Raw genomic sequence first — 22,373 nt, 5'->3', positions numbered from 1 at the left:
TCCACACTCTGATAGCTGTGCATGATACAATCCTGAAGGGCTTAGTCTTCCTAAGTGAAATTATGAGCAAGAGAATCCACACAAAACTGGATGGCAGCCAGCTTGTAATAGTTCATTTGGATAAAACATAGCAGAACAATGTGGAACACAAAGGTGAAGCTTTTCCTGCTGTCTATAACAAGTTCACTAGCAAGGATGTTAACTTTAAATTCCCAGAATTCACTTGTAAACAAAACTGACTAAATAACATATCATTCACCCAAAAGAAAGGAAGAAAGGGAGGGAGTAAGGAAGAAAAACTATAAGGAAAGATGGTAACAAGAACTATCATAAAGTTAACACAAAATGCTGACTATAGCAAAGGCTCCAAGGAGATGTACAAACAGTTGAGGAGGTAGAGGAGGGCTTCTCAGAGAGGTGTCACTTGAGTTGAGCATAGAAGGATCAGTGGAATTTCAGCAGTCATATCTGAACAAGTAAATAGATAAAATCCTAGAATTCCCCTCATTGGGTCCTTCTTGGCTTCTTTTGCAGCATCACCATATGGGATATAAAACAATAAGTATGTATATATAAGTCAATTAATTTCTTGAAATTAATAGTTTTAACTCGAATAAAGAAAATGAGATACTAATCTCATATTTTTATTTTTTATTTTTATATTTTTAAAAGATTTTATTTATTTATTCATTAGAGACACAGAGAGAGAAGCAGAGACACAGGCAGAGGGAGAAGCAGGCTCTCAGCAGCGAGTCCAATGTGGGACTTAGAACTCGACCCTAGGACTTCAGGATCATGCCCTGAGCTGAAGGCAGATGCTCAACCACTGAGCGACCCAGGCGTCCCTCATATTTTTTTTAATTTCTTTTATTTATTAATGATAGTCACAGAGAGAGAGAGAGAGAGAGAGAGGCAGAGATATAGGCAGAGGGAGAAGCAGGCTCCATGCACCGGGAGCCCAATGTGGGATTCAATCCCGGGTCTCCAGGATCGCGCCCTGGGCCAAAGGCAGGCACCAAACCGCTGCGCCACCCAGGGATCCCCTCATATTTTTATTTTAAAGATTTTATTTATTTATTTTGAGAGGGACAGAGAGCGAGAGCACGAGCAGAGAGAGGGAGAAGCAGACTCCCTGCCTCAGCAGGGAGACCAACATGGGGCTTGATCCCAGCACCCTGAGATCATGACCGGAGCCAAAGGCGGACACTTAACCAACTGAGCCACCCAGGTGCCCCTAATCTCATATTTTTAAATTTCCTTAAAACAGCCTTCATCAGTCCTTGTCCTGCTTCACCTTTTGCAGTTTTTTCCCCACATGTCATATCAAAATGAGAACAAATACATAATGTTGGTCTGGTTTTTTTTTTTTTTTTAGATTTTATTTATTCATGACAGACACACACACAGAGGCAGAGACAAAGGCAGAGGGAGAAGCAGAGGAAGAAGCAGGCTCCTCGCAGGGAGCCCGATGCAGGACTCGATCCTGGACCTTGGGATCATGCCCTGAGCCGAAGACAGACAATCGCTGAGACACTCAGGTGTCTCAGTCTGGTTACTTTAATATCGAGAAGGAACAACCCCAAATCCTGAGGTCCATTCTTATGTATGACTAGATATGGAAGATAAACTAACTTTCCTTGATGAATTTTAATTTTTTTTAACAATGATGTGAGAACTCTAATTACATGGATGAATCATTCTTTCTATCACTTTTAAAAATAAAAGAGAGGGAAAGAAGAAAAATCCATGCAGCTCTTCCAAAAGAAAGCAGTAGGTGTCCATCTGTCAGGCTACACATTAAACCAGGAAGAGATTTTTCATTTTCAAAATAGTTTCTTAGGGTCCTTGGCACTTTCTCCTTGTGAAGTATTTACAGGAAACATACGTTTAAAAAGAGAATCAAAGCAGAAACATATAGAAATCCAAGCAAAACTCACCACCTCCATCCTCTTTTGCACAAGATGGTCTACATTACCCTTTCCATAAAAAAATACAGGAAAATCTGGGGTTGAAGTAAACATCCATGATACGCCAGTTGGCTCTAGAAGTGTAGCTTTGTGACAGAACGAGGGTAAGTGATGATTGGGTCTGACTCACTAAATAGACACCAGAGCTTTCCTTCCCATTTATGAACTTCTCAGGTACATAAAATGTAAAGACCAAAGAACAATCTTTTGTACGTTTATTTTTCAGAGTAGTCTAGCACATGTTTCTCAAGAATGGTCTGCAAATTCCTTGCATCAGAATCACATGTTTGTGAGTTGCCTGGGTGGCTCAGTGGGTTGAGTGATCAACTCTTAGTTTTGACTCAGTTCATCTCAGGGTAGTGAGATCAAGCCCTACATGGGGCTCTGCACTGGGTGTGGAGCCTACTTTGGATTCTCTCTCTCTCTCTCTATGCCCCTCCCCCTCCAATAAATACATCTTAAAAAAAAAAAAAAGAATCACCATAGACTTTTGTTCAATAAAGATTCCCAATGTCCATTCCATTCCAAATATACAGATTCAAAAACTCTGGTATTTGGGCCCAGGAATCTGACTTTTTTTTTTTTTTTTTTTTTGGAAAGAGACAAAAAAAAAAAAAAAAAAAAAGGAAAGAGACAGCAGGGGCAAAGGGAGAGAGAGAATCCCAAGCAGTCTCCATGCCCAGCACAGAGCCCTATCTGGGCTCAATATCACGACCCTGAGATCATGACCCGAGCAAAATAAAAAGTCAGAGGCTTAACCTACTGAGCCACCCAGATGCCCGCAGGAATTTGCGTTTTAAAGATCAAACCAGGTGATCCTTAGGCACATCAAAATATAAGAGAACTGATCTTGTAATCTCTTCCTTGTAACCACACCATACTTTAGTTTCCTACTTCTGTACCAGAAAACGAGAGTTATTGGGTGTCTTTCGAGTTAGCATTCATAACTGCTGGCTGACAAGATTCAGAGACATGGTCGCGGAGAGGTGATTGTGGGCTCATCCTAAGGTCCCTTCCTTTCTGGTCAATTCTATATTCAAGTGGGAAGAGAGAAGAAGGGATTTCCGGTACTCAAAAACTAAGTAGCCTTTGAATCCCAGGAATCACACTTAATTCCCTAGCAAAGGTTTTCAGGACGCGTTCGGCTAATAATGTCTCCTACCGGCCGCCGTTGGCCCTCTAGTGGCGCAATTCTACGTGCGATCTGTTCTGCCCTCCCATTGCCAAGATGGCGACCCACAGGAGTTGCGCTCTATGGAGCTACTGCGGTCGTAGGTGGTCGCGGGTGATGCGATGCTGCCGGCTTTCCGGGCTTTGTAGCTCCTGGCCCAGCGGTCCGCTGGGTGCCCGGCACTTGTCCCAAGAGAAGCCGGCAACGGAAACACATTTCGGGTTTGAGACTGTTTCGGAGGAGGAGAAGAGGGGCAAAGGTGAAAGGGGCGAGAGGGCGGATGGAGGGATCTGCGATCTAGTTTCTTCTGCTCAGCTGGGAATTGATTTTGACGTCGTTTTGACTCGTATGCGGTAGCCTGACCTCCGAGGAATCCTCCGCCCCCGGCCTGACATCGCAGAGCTTAGATGCCTCCTCTTGTTAAACACAGTAATTATCACTAAATCCCCCAAATTGGGTGTTTATGACGTGCCAGGCACCATGCAGATATTGTTCCCAATTCTCATTTCAACCTCCTGACGATGCTATCGTTATCCCCAAGCTACACATGAGGAAATTGAGACTTAGAAATTAAACAAGAACTTGCCCAATTTAATGTAGTAAGTGGCCGAACCAGTATTCCAACCCACTTTGGTATGACTGCAGAGTTCATGTTCTTCACTTGCTAAAGAGATGGACCATTTTTTTTTTTTAAGATTTTATTTATTTATCCATGAGAGACACAGAGAGATGCAGAGAGAGAGGCAGAGACACAGGCAGAGAGAGAAGCAGGCTCCATGCAGGGAGCCTGATGTGGGCTCGATCCCGAGTCTCCAGGATCACGCCCTGGGCCTAAGGCAGCGCTAAACCGGTGAGCCACCCGGGATGCCAAGATGGACCATTTTTTAAAAGAAAGGAAGGAGGAAACTATCTTCGCTGTGCCTCAGCTTTCAAATTGTATAAGTAGAAATAATAGTAACCTTTCTCTTAGAGTTACAATGAGGGTTAGATTACTTCATACATTAAAGTATTATGAACAATGCCTGGCACTTCCTAATTGCCCAATAAGGGTTAGGTACTGTTGAACAGTTTCTTTGTGTCCAGCATTGTGCTACAGGCATGGGAAAGGAAAAGGACTGTTATATAACTCCAACTGTACCATTTATAATGGGGAGGTATTATGCCCATTTAACAGGTGGGTATGTTGAGGCTCAGACAGTTTCCTTCACTAGGCCTGTGGTCATCCAGGAAATAAACAGAAGGAATTCACAATGGAATAGCCCACCCTCTTAAGGACTACTACGTTATCTTTCTTCTCAACTCAGCCTTACTAAATACATAGCTCTACTGTAACTCTTTGAATATTTATTTTATTTTTTAAAGATTTTATTTATTCATGAGAGACACAGAGAGACAGGCATAGGAAGTAGCAGACTCCCTGCAGGGGAGTCAACCGCTAAGCCACCCAGGGGCCTCCTTAAATTAACATTTATTTCACTGGACTGTGAATCCCCAGAAAGCTAGGATAGTGGCTCATTCATGTCTATATCTTCAGTGCCTGGTGCACATTAAAAGCCTGACAACTGGGACACCTGGATGGCTCAGCAGTTGAGTGTCTGCCTTTGGCTCAGGGCCTGATCCCAGGGTCCTGGGATCAAGTCCCACATCACGCTCCCTGCATGGAGCCTGCTTCTCCCTCTGTCTATGTCTCTGCCCCTCTCTCTGTGACTCTCATGAATAAATAAATAAAATCTTTAAAAAAGTACAGGCAATCTTCCCTTTGCACAATAGCACAGGACTGTAAAAATGACCATGCATGCTGAAATCATGCAGTATGATATTAACAGTTAATGGGAAAAATTACAACTGTTCTATGACTTCTAAAAATTATTGAACATCAGGGGTGCCTGGCTGGCTCTGTCAGTGAAGCAAGAGACTCTTGATCTCAGGGTTGTGAGTTTAAGCCCCACATTGGGCACAGAGTTTACTTTAAAAAATATTAAAAAACGATTGAACATCAAAAACTCTCTTACTGTTAGTTATAAATGTATAGAGAAAAGAAATAAATAGTAAAATTAACATTTAGCAAACTATAATTTAAAATTAGGTTTAATTTTAACCTAATGTAATTAGATTTTTTTAAATTTTAAGCTTGTTTTTAATTAAGTTAAAATTCTAATAAAAAAATTAGAAACATTAAGCTGTTTTATGCTTCATAAAAAAATATGCCAAGAGTAGTTTGAACAGTGTTTGCTACCTTCTGGTCATATGATTTACAGAAGGGAGCAAGCATCTTCTCTATGCCTTGGCAAATTGCCATACTCTTTTCTAAATTTTAGTCAGCTTGTAACATTTTATCCTTTCACTGTCAGTGTCATGAAATATCTCCAAGAATTCCTTTAGTGTGAGATTTTTTGCTGGCATCATTTCCTCTGGGACATCTACCTTTTCATCACAACCACATTCTCATTTATGTCCATAAGTTCATCTTCACATAGTTCTTCCAGCTGCATATCTAGAGTCTCTTGAGTATTGACATTCGCACAGTCAGCTGTTGGTCTATAATCCCATGGACATTTCACTTCCAGTATTACTATTTTTAATTTCTTTGTGGTGCTTTCATTTTCATGGCCAATTTCTTCTTTCAATGATGTAGTTTTGTAAAATACCACATGTGTTTACAACTAAGAGATAAGGAGGTGACACAACTACATGCTTTGCTGTTTGTGTGTGACCTGAATGACTGATGTGTAATGACCTACCAACTTCGAACTGAAAGAAGTGACATGATTGGCTACTGATCATGATGCATGTCTGTTATTTACAGAGTGATTTATGGGCTGAAGACTACCTGCGAAGTTTGTACTTTATGCAGTTACTCACAGTTAATACACCATTGCACTTGAATGATGTTGCTGGGGGACTGTTGTTATTTAACTAAGCCACAGTCACTGAAATTCACGTATATCAGAACCATGCAAAGCAAAGATTGCTTATATTTGGTGGGTTGATCTTTAGTGCCCGTGAATACCCCCAAAACAAAAAAAGCAGACCCTGGGGTTAAGAAAGGCATTCAAGATTGAGTTCGGGGGAGCTCTATACTCAGCTAATTCAGCAGAAGATGTGATGTTTTGAATCTATGCAGCACTTTCATCTGATAAACTCAAAGCATCTCCCCTTCATTCATTACCTAATTCTGCCTTATGACAGGGTGATAGGGAACGGACACTGATTTTTTCATCTTATGGGCAGAAAAACAGGTGTAAAGAAGTTAAAATGTAGCCTGTGCTTTAAAGTGCCTTATTTAAAAAAAAAAAAAAATTTATTTATGAGAGACACAGAGTGAGAGGCAGAGAGAGAAGCAGGCTCCCTGCAGGGAGCCTGATGCCGGCAAGACTCCATAACAGGGGGATCACGACCTGAGCCAAAGACTCCACCACTGAGCCATCCAGGCACCCCACTTTAAAGTGCCTTAGATCGTAAATTCCTTCTCCCACTAGCCCAGATTCCACATTCTCCCTTGATCCTATCAGATTTATGAGAAGATTTATGAGGACCCTATGCAGTGTGGCTTGGCCCTGATTTACATCTGGCCATTCATCTACCCACCCAATTGTACCTGAGGTTTTTCTCTGTGATCCAGGCAGGGACGAACTGAGGCCTCTCCATCCATTAGTCATGGATTTCTAATGATTTTGTTGTTTTCTATTATAATAACCATTAGAAAAATTCTATGCCCTCTATTCTCTAAGAAATGGAACCTACTTAGTACCATGTAGGTGAATGCGTTGTTATGGGGTCATGGTCCTAGGTCCACTAAAGGACCACTAAAGGTAACTAGGATGGCAGAAAAGAGGTTGGCTTCTTACATGAAATAACTTAAGCCTTTTTCAAAAGGAGGTTAAGGGGTAGATATGGGCATCAAGCAGTATAACTTAACTTCACCTGAAAAAGGCAAATTTAGAGAAGAAAAGCTTCAACTTCTTTCATTTAGGACTTCCTCAAGTTAATTTTGTTAATAGCACAATTGTGTTGTATTTCTCCTGTCAGTCTATCATGTGTTTGAAAGTGTGGCCAAGAAGTATGATGTAATGAATGATATGATGAGTCTTGGTATCCATCGTATTTGGAAGGATTTGCTGCTCTGCAAGATGCGCCCGTTTCCTGGAACCCAGCTGCTCGATGTTGCTGGAGGCACAGGTAATGTCTAGAGTATCCTTGAGGATTACTGAGCACCTTTTATAGAAATTAGTGTCTTTTGTTGGGATGAGCTAGCTTACCTACCATTAGGCTGAAGATGGTCATTGGAAATCAATACACTTCTAAGAAAGCTTTACTCTTTTTAAGTAAATGTCACTCAGAAAGCACAAAGTATCAGGTTTATGCCTGTCATTTTTTCTAAAATGCACAAGGTTCCAAAGTAAAAAGATTACTTTTTTGCTCCAGTGACATCTTACGATGTGAATGACTGTTTTATTTTCTGTTTAACCTTTAATTCGCTTTCCCGTTCTTTGGGGGGATGCCCTTTATCATATTCTATAAACTTTCTAGACAACCTTTTCTTTCTTTCTTTTTTTTTTATTTGACAGAGCAATAGAGCCAGACAGCACAAATGGGGTGGAGGTGGCAGAGGGAGAGAGAGAAGCACACTCCCCACTGAGCAGGGAGCCACATGCGGGGACCCAGGACCCCAGGATCATGACCTGAGCTGAAGGCAGATGCTTAACTGACTGAGCGACCCAGGCTCCCCTAGACAACCTTTTATGCCTAATCCACTATCATATCAGAATTCAAAAGCTCAGTTTATGCATGGTCCTTTGCACACTAGATATTTAGGAAGAAAAATGTCATGGGTTTCTAAAATGCATTTTGGTGATGTTATTACATGGTTAATGTATATGCTAAATCACAGAAAAATGTGTCATATAATGTAATGATGTGATAATCTATACCAACAGAATAATATAACAAATTACAGTAGGACAATCTCTCTGTGTGAAACACGTTTATGTTTGGCTTTGCTGGTGTGGTCCTCTCCCCAGTGGAAGCTCAGAAGGTAGTAAGATACCTTGCTCAGGTCGGGAGAGAAACCCCTGCCGCCACCAACATGGAGACCTTGTACCGTGTACCGTTCTTAGTGCTCGAATGCCCCAACCTGAAGCTGAAGAAGCCGCCCTGGGTGCACATGCCGTCGGCCATGACGGTGTACGCTCTGGTGGTGGTGTCTTACCTCATCACCGGAGGAATAATTTATGATGTTATTGTTGAACCTCCAAGTGTTGGTTCTATGACTGATGAACATGGACATCAGAGACCAGTAGCTTTCTTGGCCTACAGAGTAAATGGACAATATATTATGGAAGGACTTGCATCCAGCTTCCTGTTTACAATGGGAGGTTTAGGCTTCATAATCCTGGACCGATCGAATGCACCAAACATTCCAAAGCTCAATAGATTTCTTCTATTCATTGGATTCGTCTGTGTCCTATTGAGTTTTTTCATGGCTAGAGTATTCATGAGAATGAAACTGCCGGGCTACCTGATGGGTTAAAAAATGCCTTTTGACAAGAAATCCGTGGATATTGGATTTGCTCCTGTTAATGAAGCTTTAAGGCTGTACCAATCCTCTGATGTGAAATATGGAAAAAGAGTGAAGCAGCAGAAAAGAAGCATCTCGTGAGAAATAGGAATCATATTAAAGCTTGAACTAGAATGTCTTCTTGGTATCAAAGAGACAAATTTCTCACAGTATTTCTCCTGCTGGCTTGTACTGATACACCAATGATGTTTAGTGGCATTTTCTTCTTAGTTTTTCATTTCTTAAAGAAAATATACTCCCATCTCCACAACTATAATATTGAATACAGTGATTATTTCTTACAGCCCCCTTAACATTTTGTGGAGATGACATTTCTGACTTTCAAAAATTAATGTAAAATCAGGAAGCGAGATCCCATAAGCTGAGAACTCTGATCAGCTTTACCTATGGTGCTTTGCCTTTAAACAGTGTGACAGTACATTATTCAGATATGTGTGAGACTGTTTCTGCACAATAAGATGTATGAAAGGAGCAGAAATAAATAATTTTTCTAATTAAAAAAAAAAAAAAAAGGGGATCCCTGGGTGGCGCAACGGTTTGGCGCCTGCCTTTGGCCCAGGGCATGATCCTGGAGACCCGGGATCGAATCCCACATCGGGCTCCCGGTGCATGGAGCCTGCTCCTCCCTCTGCCTGTGTCTCTGCCTCTCTCTCTCTCTCTCTCTCTCTCTACTATCATAAATAAAATTAAATTTAAAAAAAAGATACCTTGCTCAGTGGAGGACAATTTAACAGAATCTATTAAAATCTAAAATCTTTAGTCTAGGATCCCACAGTTCCAATTCTACATGCCTAGTCTAAAAAAAAAATTTTTTTAAGTTTGCACAAAGATACAGCTACAGCTATTGAGCTGCCTATATCTATGCCTTAACCCATAGCACTACTGTACGCTGTAGTTAGAAGGTAATCCCTTATATTAAAAAAGACATTTTAAGAATATATAGTATAGATATGCTCACTGCATCATTTTTAGTAGTAGCGAAAACTTGGAAATAACCTATTTCTGCCTCAGTAAAGAAATTGTTTTAAATTAAGATACACCCATTCTATGAAATACCATGTAGCTATTTAAAAGAATGTGGAAAACCTATAAATACTGATGGAAAGTTCTCAAAGACATATTCTGTAGGAGGAGAAAGAAAATGAGTTGTATGACTATGCGTATAATATCCCCATGTATGTTTTTAAGTTGTTTCATAGGAGTATATATATACAATATTTAAACATATAGAAAAGTAACTAGAGAATACCTAATTAGTTGGAGAAACTAGAAAAACTTGAGGATATATTTCTGTCAACTAGTATAAGAAAAAGACAAACAGCACTATAAGAAAGGAAGTGGGATCCTAGAAAACATTGGCTTGGCCCAAACAGTATTTACCTGGTCACAATAACATAAACACTTTTGATTTTTAGCTTTTAAACTCCAAACAACAAAGCACAGAAGACATACCTATAGCTGTAGAACAAACAATATGTCGGGGCACCTGGGTGGCTCAGTGGTTGAGCGTCTGCCTTTGGCTCAGGTTGTGATCCAGGAACCGTGGGATCAAGTCCTGCATCAGGCTCCCCAGTGGGAGCCTGCTTCTCCCTCTGCCTATGTCTCTGCCTCTCTGCCTGTATCTCTCATGAACAAAAATTTTTTTTAAAAAAGAACAAACTATGTTATCAGTCTTGACAGAGTAAAAGTACACACAGTAGAAGGTTGAAGGGATTTAAGAGGTACCATCTGTAATTGATGACATAGAAATATAATATTAGTCTGTTATTCTAGTTCCCAAAGGAATCTATGATGGACTATGAAATGTGATCTAGGGGCACTTGGGTGGCTCAGCAGTTGAGCATCTGCCTTTGGCTTAGGTCATGATCCCGGAGTCCTGGGATCAAGTCCTGCATCAGGCTCTCCACTGGGAGCCTGCTTCTCCCTCTGCCTATGTCTTTGCCTCCTTCTCTGTGTCTCTCATGAATAAGTAAATAAAATCTTTAAAAAAAAATGTGATCTAAATATATTGGGAAGTAGAGGCATCCAGAGATGAGGAACAATATATCATTATAAATTTGCTAAGTAAAGAAAGAGCTGGAACCAACAGAAAGCCCAGCTGAAAGGGTTAAGAAAGATGGTTCCTGGGGAGCTGAACTAGGCATAGGAAGTGGTGGAGCAGGGGATCCTTGCTGGTAACTATACCCTCATGTTGCTTTGGTAACAATTATTAGACTAATAGGGTTCTACACTAAGGAGTTAGCACAGGTTAGGTCTGGAGAGGGTGTGGAGAGAAAATGCAACTTTTATGTTTTTTCCTAAATATTTGGGTGAGTCTTTTATAGTGATAATGTGTCCATGTATTACTTAGGCAATTTTTTAAAAAGTTTTTAAGAATATTAGAAGTTACCCGCGCACCTGGCTGGCTCAGTCAATAGAGCATGCCACTCTTGATGCTGAGGTCATAGGTTTGAGCCCCATGTTGGGTAGAGAGATTACTTTAAAATAAAATCTTAAAAAAAGTACTAGAAGTTAAATTATTTTTTTAAGTTACCATTGAAATAAAGAGAAACTTCAATTTTTGTACACTCCTCAAATCCTGTACCTTTGTTGCTCTGTTTGGGTTTTGGAAATGTTGGGTTCGCATTTGTGTTTGTGTTTGCATCTTTCCTCCTTTTGGCTTCCCACAGGTGACATTGCCTTCCGGTTCCTTAATTATGTCCAGGCCCAGCATAAGGGAAAGCAGAAGAGGCAGTTACGGGCCCAGCAAAATTTATCCTGGGAAGAAATTGCCAAAAAGTACCAAAATGAAGAGGACCCCTTGGGCGGTTCCCGGGTCGTGGTCTGCGACATCAACAAGGAGATGCTAAAGATTGGAAAGCAGAAAGCCCGTGCCCAGGGCTACAAAGCTGGCAAGTACTAGGGAGGGTGGACATGGCAGAAATGTTTGTGTATTTATGAAATAAGATGGGATATATAAAATGTTAAAGTGCTTTATTTTAAAAAATGAACCAATAGGCAGAAGTCAAAGATGATTGGTGTGGCTGAAGCCAGTTTGAGTGCTGTTACATGCGTTATTCTGGCAACCCAGGGAGGCAGTCTGATTATCCGCCCCATGTGACAGAGCTGATAATCACAGCCCAAAGAGCTGAAGGGCCCTTACCCAAGGAGCACAACTTTTATTTGTTTATTTTTAAATATTTTATTTATTCATTTGAGAGAGACAGAGCTGGAGAGCACAAGCAGGGGGAGCAGGAGGCAGAGGGAGAAGCAGACTCCCCACCGAGCAGGGAGCTGGATGATGCAGGGCTTGACCCCAGGACCCTGAGATCATGACCCGAGCCAAAGGCATACGCTTAACCGACTGAGCCCCCCAGGCGCCCTGAGTAACACAACTTTTCAATGGCAGACCCAGGCTCAGAGCTTGAGTCTAGGATCTCAGCTCTTGGACTGTGAGATGGAAGTTTTGCCTTCAGTTGCCAGCAACCCCCTGCTGATCCCAGTGCCCTGGTTGTTGGGAGCCATCCCGTTCCTCATGGGTGCTCAGAGTTTGACTGATGTGGAAGCTGAGAAGGGGCTCTGCACTTATAGCAGGAACATGCCCTTTAGACACGGGAATGCAGGCAGCGGGCAGCCACCAGCTTTTACAGCCTTTTAGCTCTGCCTCAGCTTCCCTATGAGGCTCTTTCCTGGCTGTGCTCCCGAGCTCCCTATGGGTTGGCAAAGGCTTTATCAGATCTATACTAGGGTCTCCAGGCTTCCCCCAGCTCAGTCCTGCCTCCTCTTCCTTTTATCTTCCCAAGGTGTTCTCCCTTACATCCTCCCCCCAAATCCCTTTTGCATGCTTCCCTCCTCTGGGCATCTGTTCCTCAGAGGGCCCAACTGGTAGAGTTAAACACCTGGAAACAGTACTACTCTCAGCAGCAGATAGAGAGTGACTACAAAAAAAAAAAAAAAAAAAAAAAAAAAAAAAGGAGAGTGACTACATGTCTCTGGGAACTCACTACACCCTGAAACTGGACAATTTGTGCCCTAGCTTAAAGATGTAGATTTCCCATTTCACTGTCCATCTTCATCTTTTAAAATACTTTTCACCGAACTTTATCCAGTAGAAGTCACAATGGGGCAGCTGTACCACATTCACCCAGCTTCCCAGAGCCACTGCACTGCCCTCTCCCCAGATGGCTAAGCACTGCAGGCAGCCACCAGCAGAGACAGTGGTCTGGGACAGAAAATAAAAGTCCCTCAGGTCAGCATCAGGGGTCCTGTCCTCTCCCTCCCCCACCGGGAGTGTCTATGGTTATTGTAGTTCAATTCTTCCTCCTCCCCGCCCCCCCACCCCCGGACTGAGCTGCCTAGACAGACCACAACCCACTTGGCCTCCAAGATGAAGGGCTCTTTTGTTAACCATCAATGCTGATCAAAAAGCAGACAGTCCCTAGTGTTTTTAGACAAAGGCACTATGTTTCCTTACTCCTTTTTTTTTTTTATTTTTTTATTTATACTTTATTTTTTATTTATTTTTTAATTTATTTATGATAGTCACAGAGAGAGAGAGAGGCAGAGACACAGGCAGAGGGAGAAGCAGGCTCCATGCACCGGGAGCCCGACGTGGGATTCGATCCCGGGTCTCCAGGATCGCGCCCTGGGCCAAAGGCAGGCGCCAAACCGCTGCGCCACCCAGGGATCCCTGTTTCCTTACTCCTACTGAAAAACGTGTTCCCCTTCCCTCTGGTGCTCAGCCATAGAGAGTGGAGAATGAAGAGAGAAATGATAGGCGATGTTCCATTTCTGGAATCATCCCTTCCATAGCATAGCTTGCCTTTCAACCTCTTCTCACTGCCAAGACAAACCCACTGACATAGGAATTACCAAGTGCTGCAGAAGACAGTTTTCCTTACCTTTCCTCCTTGCTCTAGCAATGCCCAACAATGATGCCTTTGTCAAACATATCCTGCAAAAAGAGTTGAAACTAAGGAGGATCCTAGAAATTATTTTGTAATAGTAAGGTGATGTGTGAAAGATGTATTTGTGTGTAGCACTGTTGTGTGTTTTATTTACATTTTATGTGGAGCACTTCCTCCCCAAATGGAAACTCTGTTGGCAGGAGCTTTAAAAAATTTATTTGAGAGGGAGGCGCCTAGGTGGCTCAGACAGTTAAGCATCTGCCTTCGGCTCAGGTCATGATCCCGGGGTCCTGGGATTGAGTCAGGCTCCTGCTCCCTGTGCCGCTCCCTCTGCTCTTTCACTCACTCTCTCTCTCTCTCTCTCTCTCTGTCAAATAAATAAATCTTTTAAAAATTATTTGGTAGGTTATAAAAATTGATATATTTGAGAACTTTGGATTTTGGAAAAGTATTGAGATTTACCTATAATTCCAACATCAAGAGATGCTCCCAGTATTTTATTTCCTTCCTAGCTTTCCCTAATCGTTTCCTTTTTATAAAATTAAAGACTTCCTGTTTATACAATTTATTATCCTACCCTAAATTAGCATTATATCATGAGATTTTTCCGTCATTAAAAATTCCTTAAAATCATTATTTACAATATTCTCCTGTATGGATGTGAGTCATGAAGATTCACATAACCAATTTATATAATCAGTAACCAATTGATCTGTCATTTTTTCTAATGCTTTTGCATAGGGCACAACATTATGATATCCTTATTTGTAAATTTTTGCATGTACTTGTTAACTTTTCTACCTACTGTATAACTGTGGACAAGTGTTTAAACTCTCTAGATCTCAATTACCTCATCTGTAAAAGAGCAGAATAAAAATCACCTTGTAGTGGAGGTTATGTACCATCGCTATTGAAAACAGAAGCTCTGGGATAAAAAAACCTGAGTTCCAATCCACCTGGGTGACCTTGGGCAAGCTGCTTTAACCTTTCTGATACTAGCTGCTTTAACCTTTCTGATACTCCACTCACCTAAAACATGAAGATGATGGTAAGAGCTATCCCATGGAGTCAGTATGAGAACGTGATAAAATAATGTATGTAAAGTGATAATACAAACCCTGCCATCAAGAGCAGGGCAGTTGCGATGATGATGATGATAATGATGTTATCAGTGTCATCCTGCTAAAATCAAATAGCTGGTTCAAAGAATATGGTTACTTTTTTTTAAAGATTCATTTATTTGAGAGAGTGTGGGAACTGGGGGAGGGACAAAGGAAGAAGAGAGGGAAAGCAGACACCCCACTGAGCACAGATCCACCTGGGGCTGGATCTCCAGATCATGACCTGAGCAGAAACTAAGAGTCTGACGCCTAACTAACTGAGCCACCCAGGCGCCCCAGGGTATGTTTTTTTTTTTCTTTTTTTTTTTTTATCCATGATAGTCACAGAGAGAGAGGCAGAGACATAGGCAGAGGGAGAAGCAGGCTCCATGCACCAGGAGCCTGACGTGGGATTCGATCCTGGGTCTCCAGGATTGCGCCCTGGGCCAAAGGCAGGCGCCAAACCGCTGTGCCACCCAGGGATCCCAGGGTATGGTTATTTTTAAGGATTTTGTCAAATACTGCTACTTTGCTTTCCAAGAAGATTTTCTTTTTTTTTTTTTAAGATTTTTTTTTTTTTAATTTATTCATGACAGACACAGAGAGAGGGAGAGGCAGAGACACAGGCAGAGGGAGAAGCAGGCTCCATACAGGGAGCCTAAAGTGGGACTCGATCCCGGATCTCCAGGATCACACCCCGGGCTGAAGGCGGTGCTAAACCGGTGAGCCACCAGGGCTGCCCTCCAAGATTTTCATTTACTTTCGTCTATAGAGCCTTCCTTCTATATTGTATTTTATGTCTAGTTTGCTGCAAGTTGAATAATGTTAGAGCCGAATCAGGATCTTTTAGTGGACATATCTACCCTGTTAAGGGTTTCCCTGAGGTGTTTTCTGAATTTGTGACCAGACTTGGGGTCTAGATACTTTGATTCTCCAATAGAACCAATATAACTAGGGCAGCCCGGGGCGGGGAGCTGTCCAGGGCCTGATCCTAGAGACCCAGGATTGAGTCCCACGTCAGGCTCCCTGCATGGAGCCTGCTTTGCCCTCTGCCTGTGTCTCTGCCTCTCTTTCTGTGTGTCTCTCATGAATAAATAAGTAAAATATTTTTTTAAAAAAAGAACCAATATAACTAGGCTGAATTCCATACTTAGAATACTTCCAATGATCCTCTGAAGTTGGTACTATTAACTCCATCTTACAGATAAGGAAACTAAGGCAAAGTAGTTTATTCAAGATTATACAGCTAATAATCGGTGAAGCTGATTATTTAATTCCTGGAATTAAAACCCAGACAGTCTGGGGACGCCAGGATGGCTCAATGGTTGAGCGCCTGCCTTTGGCTCAGGATGTGGTCCCAGAGTCCCAGGATCGAGTCCCACATCGGGCTCCCCATGGGGAGCCTGCTTCCCTCTCTAGTCTCTGCCTCTCTCTGTGTGTTTCTCATGAATAAATAAATAAAATCTTAAAAAACAAAAAACCAGGCAGTCTAAACCCCAGACCTGGTATCTTAACCACGGTGCTTTACACAAAACACTTAATTGGGTAAAAATTGCTTCAGGGTGGGCATAACTAAGTATTCATCAGGTTCTATTCTAAAACTCTTGGGGAAAGAGTTTCCTGCTGAACTTCAAGAAATTCAGATTCTCCGGATCCCTGGGTGGCACAGCAGTTTGGCGCCTGCCTTTGGCCCAGGGCGCGATCCTGAAGACCTGGGATGGAGTCCCGTGTCGGGCTCCCTGCATGGAGCCTGCTTCTCCCTCTGCCTGTGTCTCTGCCTCTCTCTCTCTCTCTCTCTCTCTCTCTCTCTCTTCTCTTTCTCTCTGTGACTATCATAAGTAAATAAAAATTAAAAAAAAAAAAAAAGAAAAAAAAAAGAAATTCAGATTCTCAAGCCAAGGCAAAACCATGAAGACAGTGGCCAGGAACCCAGCAATGAAGGCAGGTGTGTGATGGTTTCTGATACTACACTTATGGTATTTACCCAGCACCAAACTGTTCTCCAGTTCTCCCACAGCAAATAGGTGTCCAGCAATTCAGTTCATTTCTGACACTGACTCCCAGAGCTTGTCTCAGATTCCACAGACTGCCCTCAGAAGTTAGCCACCAATGGTGTGCACAGGCTGCCCACACTTCTGCTTGGCTGACTACAAATCAGAGGATTCCCACAATGCCCACCTCAGGTTTGGCAGTTTGCTAGGTGCAGAAAAGATCCACACTGAGACCAGGAATGATTTTCTCTTTCAGGACTTGCTTGGGTATTGGGAGATGCTGAAGAACTGCCCTTTGATGATGACAAGTTTGATGTTTACACTATTGCCTTTGGGATCCGGAATGTCACACACATCGATCAGGTGTGTATGGCTGCATCCTCAGCTTGTGTGACTCTTGTGCTATTAGATCTTCCAGAGCGGCCCTACAGGAAACAAAGAAAGAGGGAGAGATTCTGCTCTCTGCCCAGCTCTTGAATGGAATGACGGTTTCAGGTTTAGGGGCTTCAATCCTTGAAGTTGCCAATTTTCCTAGTCATGAAATTAAAAAAGACTGAAACCATGGAGCAGATCCCCATAGAAGCCTTTGATGCTTGAGTTGGTCTTTACATCTTTGAGCTGGCATTCCATCTGTTTCTGCTCACTTGTGAAGTCTGACCCTGTGAGTTTGCAGATCAGAGACATTTCCAAGGTCAACAGAAGGCATTCAAACACTTATTTTGGCAGAAGGTACCTAGAGTCATGGGTTCCTCTATAGGGAGAAGGGAACATTCAGCTCTTAATCTGATGCAGCTTTTTTTTTAAGATTTTATTTTTAAGTCATCTCTGCACCCAATGTGGGGCTCCAACTCACAACCCCGAGATCAAGAGTGTACCGACTGAGCCAGCCAGGCACCCCTAATGCAGCTCTTCTTTATTTCTACTTCAGTACTACCCCAGAGCATTTGAAGACAATGTGCAAACCATATTCTGTTTCTATTATTGGGGGGGGGGGCCCTCCAGTTACCTGGTTCCTCTGCTTCTAGTGGGACATCTTTATGGTGTACTTTAGCTTGGTTCATATGGCCTGCCCTGTATGTAGCCAGTTTATTATTTCTTTTAATTAAAAAAAAATTTTTAATAGGTTCAAAGTACAAAAGGGCATATCAGGCAAAGTATGCCTCTCACCCGTGTGTCCTGACCATTCAGTGCCTCCTCTCCCTGCCTCCAAACATCAATTTCTTGTGTACCTTTGCAAAGATGTTTTATAAATATTGTTTTGTTTTTTCCTTTAATACAAATATTAGCATATGAAAAACACACAAATATTCTGCCCATTGCTTTTTTCCCCTTAAAAATGTATCTTGGGAGATCTTTCCTGTCAGTACATGGAGAGACCTGGCTCTTCCTTTTTTTAAATAGCTGCATCAATTCCATATACACAGACATTCCATCATTTAACCAGTCTCTCGTTGATAATTAAGATGTTTCTAATCTTGTGCTGTTCAAATGGTGCTACAGGGAATAACATCTATATGCATGTCATCTCTACAAAGATGCATTGGTTTTTGTTTGTTTTGTTTTGTTTGGAGGATGGGGAGGAAGAATTACAAGCAGGATCAATGCCCAGCATGGAGACTGATCTCACAACCCTGAGATCTTGACCTGAGCCAAAATCAAGAGTCAGATGCTTAACCGTCTGAGCCAGCCAGGTGCCCCTACAATAGATGCATTTCTATAAGCTAGATTCCTTGACGTAAAATTCCTAGATTAAAGAGGATAGCCATTGTAATTTAAGTAATTGTAGGGGCACTTGGCTGACTCTGTCGGTAGAACATGCAACTCTTGATCTCGGAGTTTTAGGTTCAAACTCCATGTTGGTCAAAGCATTTACTTTAAAAAATAAAGAGAAAAAAAAATCCTGAAAGACGCTTTTAACAAGTAAATAATAAAGAGATGCATGTGAAATTGGCCACCATGTGGTTGTACCAATCAGAGTACTCCAAGTGGCCTTCTCTTTGCGGGCAGCAGAATGCTTATAAAATTTAGGCTACTGTGGGGTTATCTCTGCTACTACAGCTTTCCCACTGAGAATGCACAAGGGATCTATGGGAAATGCTAACTTTTATAATGCCCATCAAAGGTAAAGCTGTTTTGGCCTAATAGAATTGAGTGTGTTCTTTTGTTCCTTGCCTTGCTCAGGCACTCCAGGAAGCCCATCGAGTCCTGAAGCCAGGAGGACGGTTTCTCTGTCTGGAGTTCAGTCAAGTGAACAACCCCCTCATATCCAGGTTGGCACTGTTAACAGGGCTTTATTCTCATTGTCTGGCCACGGGTTTCCTGTTCCACAACAGACAGAAAGTAACCAGTAAGCAATAAGCAAGAACCTCATAGTTCAGAGTCTCGAAGGGACAGTGCCACCTCAGAGATCAGCCAGTTCTGAATGACATCGAAGCCAGAAGAGTTTCAAACCAGCAACCAGAGGCTAAGTTGGCCCACAGATGTATTTGGTTTGAATCATCGTACTTTTAAAAATTGACTTAGATGTTCATATTTAAAAATCAGTTAAGTTTCACATAAAAATCTGAGTTTCCAGCTTCACTTGAGAAATCATATAAGACAACACTTAGCAAGCACACATTCCTACATGGCAGGAGTCAAGAATGGAATCGTACCTGCCCCTTCTCCATTTTATGCTACTTCCTAATGGTACCTGTCACCACATCCTCACCACTCCCTACTGGTCTTGCGCTTGGCCCACATTACTTTCAGGTACTTGCCCCCTAAAGGCATTTGAATTTATAACTCTAGGCTTATACCTTCTTGCTCCTTATCAGGGGATATGTTCTAATTGTAATCTTTTGCCTTTTTTGTTTAGGCTTTATGATCTATATAGCTTCCAGGTCATTCCTGTCCTGGGAGAGGTCATTGCAGGAGATTGGAAGTCCTACCAATATCTTGTAGAAAGTATCCGACAGTTCCCATCTCAGGTACAAAACTTGTATTTTACAACAAAGGCCCTAGAGCTTAAATCCATGTATATCTTTGCTATATCTTTGTGTTTTAGGAGGAATTCAGAGAGATGATAGAAGATGCAGGTTTTGAGAAGGTGACTTATGAAAGTCTCACATCAGGCATTGTGGCTATTCATTCTGGCTTCAAACTGTAACTCCTTTACCATTCTGGAGTGTGAACCAGTCACATCCTGTTGAAAGCCTGGAACTGAAGAATAACCTGGTAATGAGACCAGCAGCAGAACATCTCCTCTTAAAGACGTGTGCCTTGGACTCATGTTCTGATGTGACCAATCTCAAAGTGGAAGAAACAGATCCCTGTCATTCTCTGGCAGCTTTCATTAGGAACTGTTTCAGGGCTTCTCCCAGAAGTATTTGGTTTGTACTTTTTGCTCAACTCCTTCTAATTTTTCTTGGCTGTGCAGCGTGTGTGTGGTTAAGGTAAAACCAATACTACTTTTCATTTTTGAAGTGCATTTGTAGCTTCTGGACTGGTGCTGCCTTCCAGAGGGATAATGAATCATCTGAACTCAATGATTTGAACCAGAAAATGTCCTAGCTCAACCTGAGTCAATCTCTCAGCCTAGGACTAAGTCAGAGGGCAAACAATCACAACTAGGATTATGAACTGAATCACTAAATGGGTTTACAATTTGTGTGGTATTCATGATTGCTTCTTGGGGAAAGGAGTGGTGAGGGAAATACATTATCATCACTCAGTCCTCTTCTACCAAAACTACTATTGGATCAGATTATCAGTGCCTGTCATGAAGAAAACAAACTCTTGATGAAAGAATGTTCCAGCAAACTCCTGGCTTTTGTGTTTTCTATGGAGAGTTTATTAGAACACATTTGAGAGGTTTTATAGCCAAAAAAGAAAACTATCTAGCCTAACCCCCTCTAGTACTAAGGGGCAGAGCTGGGCAGAGCTCTTTTGTCTCCTTAATACAGTCCCTTGTTTGATGTTAAAATGAGGCCAAAAATATTTTGAATGTGGACTAAGCGTATGGTTTTTAAGGAGCTTTGCTAAGACATTGCAGAAAGCAACCTGTGACTTGGCTGGCTATTTAATTGTGGATAACTTAGTTCAAGGCTATTTCAAAAGCTTTAGAGAGATGCTGCTTCTAGGCCCAGCACAGTAGAGGTCATTTATGGACCTTCACTCACAAGATCTTGCCTTGTCATTGTAAATATTTCAGACATAGCTATCCATATACAACAGCTTGTATCTCAAACAACAGCAAAGAGCATTTGACAAAGTGCTAAACCTTAAACTTTTAGTTTACATTTTTTTCAGCCAGCTGGAGCCCATTGGCCTTTGAAATTACAAGTAATGAGGAACAGACGCCGCAAGGAATTTCATAAACCACCAGCCCAATCCAATCTCCCTAGCTGAGTGGTTTTCTCACAGCTAAATCTAAAGATAAAATATTAAAAGCTGCCACTTCCAGGCAGTAGATATAGGCCTGATCAAATTTAACCCCGCAATGTCCAGCCACCTGTAGACTTAAATCAATTCTAGGGTCTATTACCAGAAGACTATTTGAAAATAGGACTAATCGAACAAGAATGATACAGCTTTGGGGACTTCAAATAGAAATACAGCCAGGTCACTAAAGAGGGAAAGGAGTTAGAAATGAATTTTGGGAACATCTTTAGTCTGTTTATATAAATAGAAACCTAAATCACCTCAGTTTTATTTCTATTCCACAGAACTTCATCCTCTCCTACAAAAAGCAGGGGGCGAATTTTTCTCTCATTTTTAACTGCCACAATAAACAAGAAGACATTTTTGCCTTTCTACCCTGAAACTTTCCCAGTCCTAACCTAGCTCAACTTCACTACAATTCCTAATATCCCAAACCTGGTAATTATAATCTCCCCAAGATGTTACAACCTAACGCTGTTCTTAAGATGGAGTCATTTCATCCTCCCCTTCTGTGTAGCAGTAGTTTGGCTGCTCAGAAATCCTGATTGCATCTCACAGATCCAAAGTTTGAAACAAAAAGCCTTATCTCACGTGAACACTGAAAACCTAGAACTAGAAAGCCAGGGCTTTCCTTACAACTTCCCAAGAGAAGTGTGGGTTGTTTCAGCCTCTGGCAGGTTTCCTTTATGCCTACAAAAGCCAAGTCTGCTATATTTGCTTTTCTTCATAGAGAAGACTTAAGTCTTCTTAAAATTGATAGCAGGAAACCTTTAACGAAGATTACTTATCCACAGCTTTAATTGGGTCTTTTAATGAAAGGTTCAATTCACACTTCATTGTTAATGGGTGTTTCTAAGCACAGCTAGTTAAAGCACGGCACAGCAGGCTTACACGTTTAAATTCCTGCAAAGACTTTATTGGAATCACATGGAGGGCTGCTGCTCAAAAACTTTCATTTTCCCTTTTAAGACCACTTTTAATCTTTGTCCTTTTGGGAAAAGCAGGAAAAGGGGGCAGGTGCAAACAACCTAGAGCCCAGCAAACTTCTCATTAGCTCAACTTTGTTTTGGCTTATTTTATAGCCATAAAAAGCTTTCATAAAGTTCTACATATTCATCAGTACTACCTGAGGCCCAAAAGTCCAGAACATTCTACAGCATCTTTTAACAAAACAAGCACTTAAGGATAGTATTTATCAGATTAGTAATAAGATTTAATCCAAAGGTTTCTCTGCCATGCATTTCTCAACATGCACTTC

The 22,373-nt window shown here is 41.7% G+C and overlaps 2 protein-coding genes across 4 annotated transcripts; both read left to right on the top strand.

Annotated features, from left to right (window-relative positions):
• Window positions 1-3,169: 3,169 nt before the first annotated feature.
• COQ5 (coenzyme Q5, methyltransferase) lies at window positions 3,170-20,494 on the top strand. 3 transcript variants are annotated; one of them, XM_038575318.1, is made up of 7 exons: window positions 3,170-3,397; window positions 7,168-7,317; window positions 11,386-11,607; window positions 16,950-17,056; window positions 18,875-18,963; window positions 19,551-19,662; window positions 19,740-20,494. In XM_038575318.1, the coding sequence occupies exons 1-7, from the start codon at window positions 3,196-3,198 to the stop codon at window positions 19,839-19,841; spliced, it is 984 nt and encodes a 327-aa protein (XP_038431246.1). In that variant the 5' UTR covers window positions 3,170-3,195; the 3' UTR covers window positions 19,842-20,494. The 3 variants fall into 3 exon arrangements, with proteins under 3 accessions (XP_038431246.1, XP_038431247.1, XP_038431248.1); XM_038575320.1 differs by lacking the exon at window positions 3,170-3,397 and adding an exon at window positions 3,433-3,567; XM_038575319.1 differs by lacking the exon at window positions 7,168-7,317.
• Window positions 7,175-9,228, top strand: LOC100684247 (oligosaccharyltransferase complex subunit OSTC-like). Its single transcript, XM_038575325.1, has 2 exons — window positions 7,175-7,317; window positions 7,707-9,228. The coding sequence occupies exon 2, from the start codon at window positions 8,126-8,128 to the stop codon at window positions 8,666-8,668; it is 543 nt and encodes a 180-aa protein (XP_038431253.1). The 5' UTR covers window positions 7,175-7,317; window positions 7,707-8,125; the 3' UTR covers window positions 8,669-9,228.
• Window positions 20,495-22,373: the final 1,879 nt, after the last annotated feature.

This window comes from Canis lupus, chromosome 26 (assembly GCF_011100685.1).
Source record: "Canis lupus familiaris isolate Mischka breed German Shepherd chromosome 26, alternate assembly UU_Cfam_GSD_1.0, whole genome shotgun sequence".
Taxonomy (NCBI): domain Eukaryota; kingdom Metazoa; phylum Chordata; class Mammalia; order Carnivora; family Canidae; genus Canis; species Canis lupus.
The sequence above is the reverse complement of the archived record's forward strand: the minus strand, read 5'-3'. Positions and strand labels throughout refer to the sequence as shown.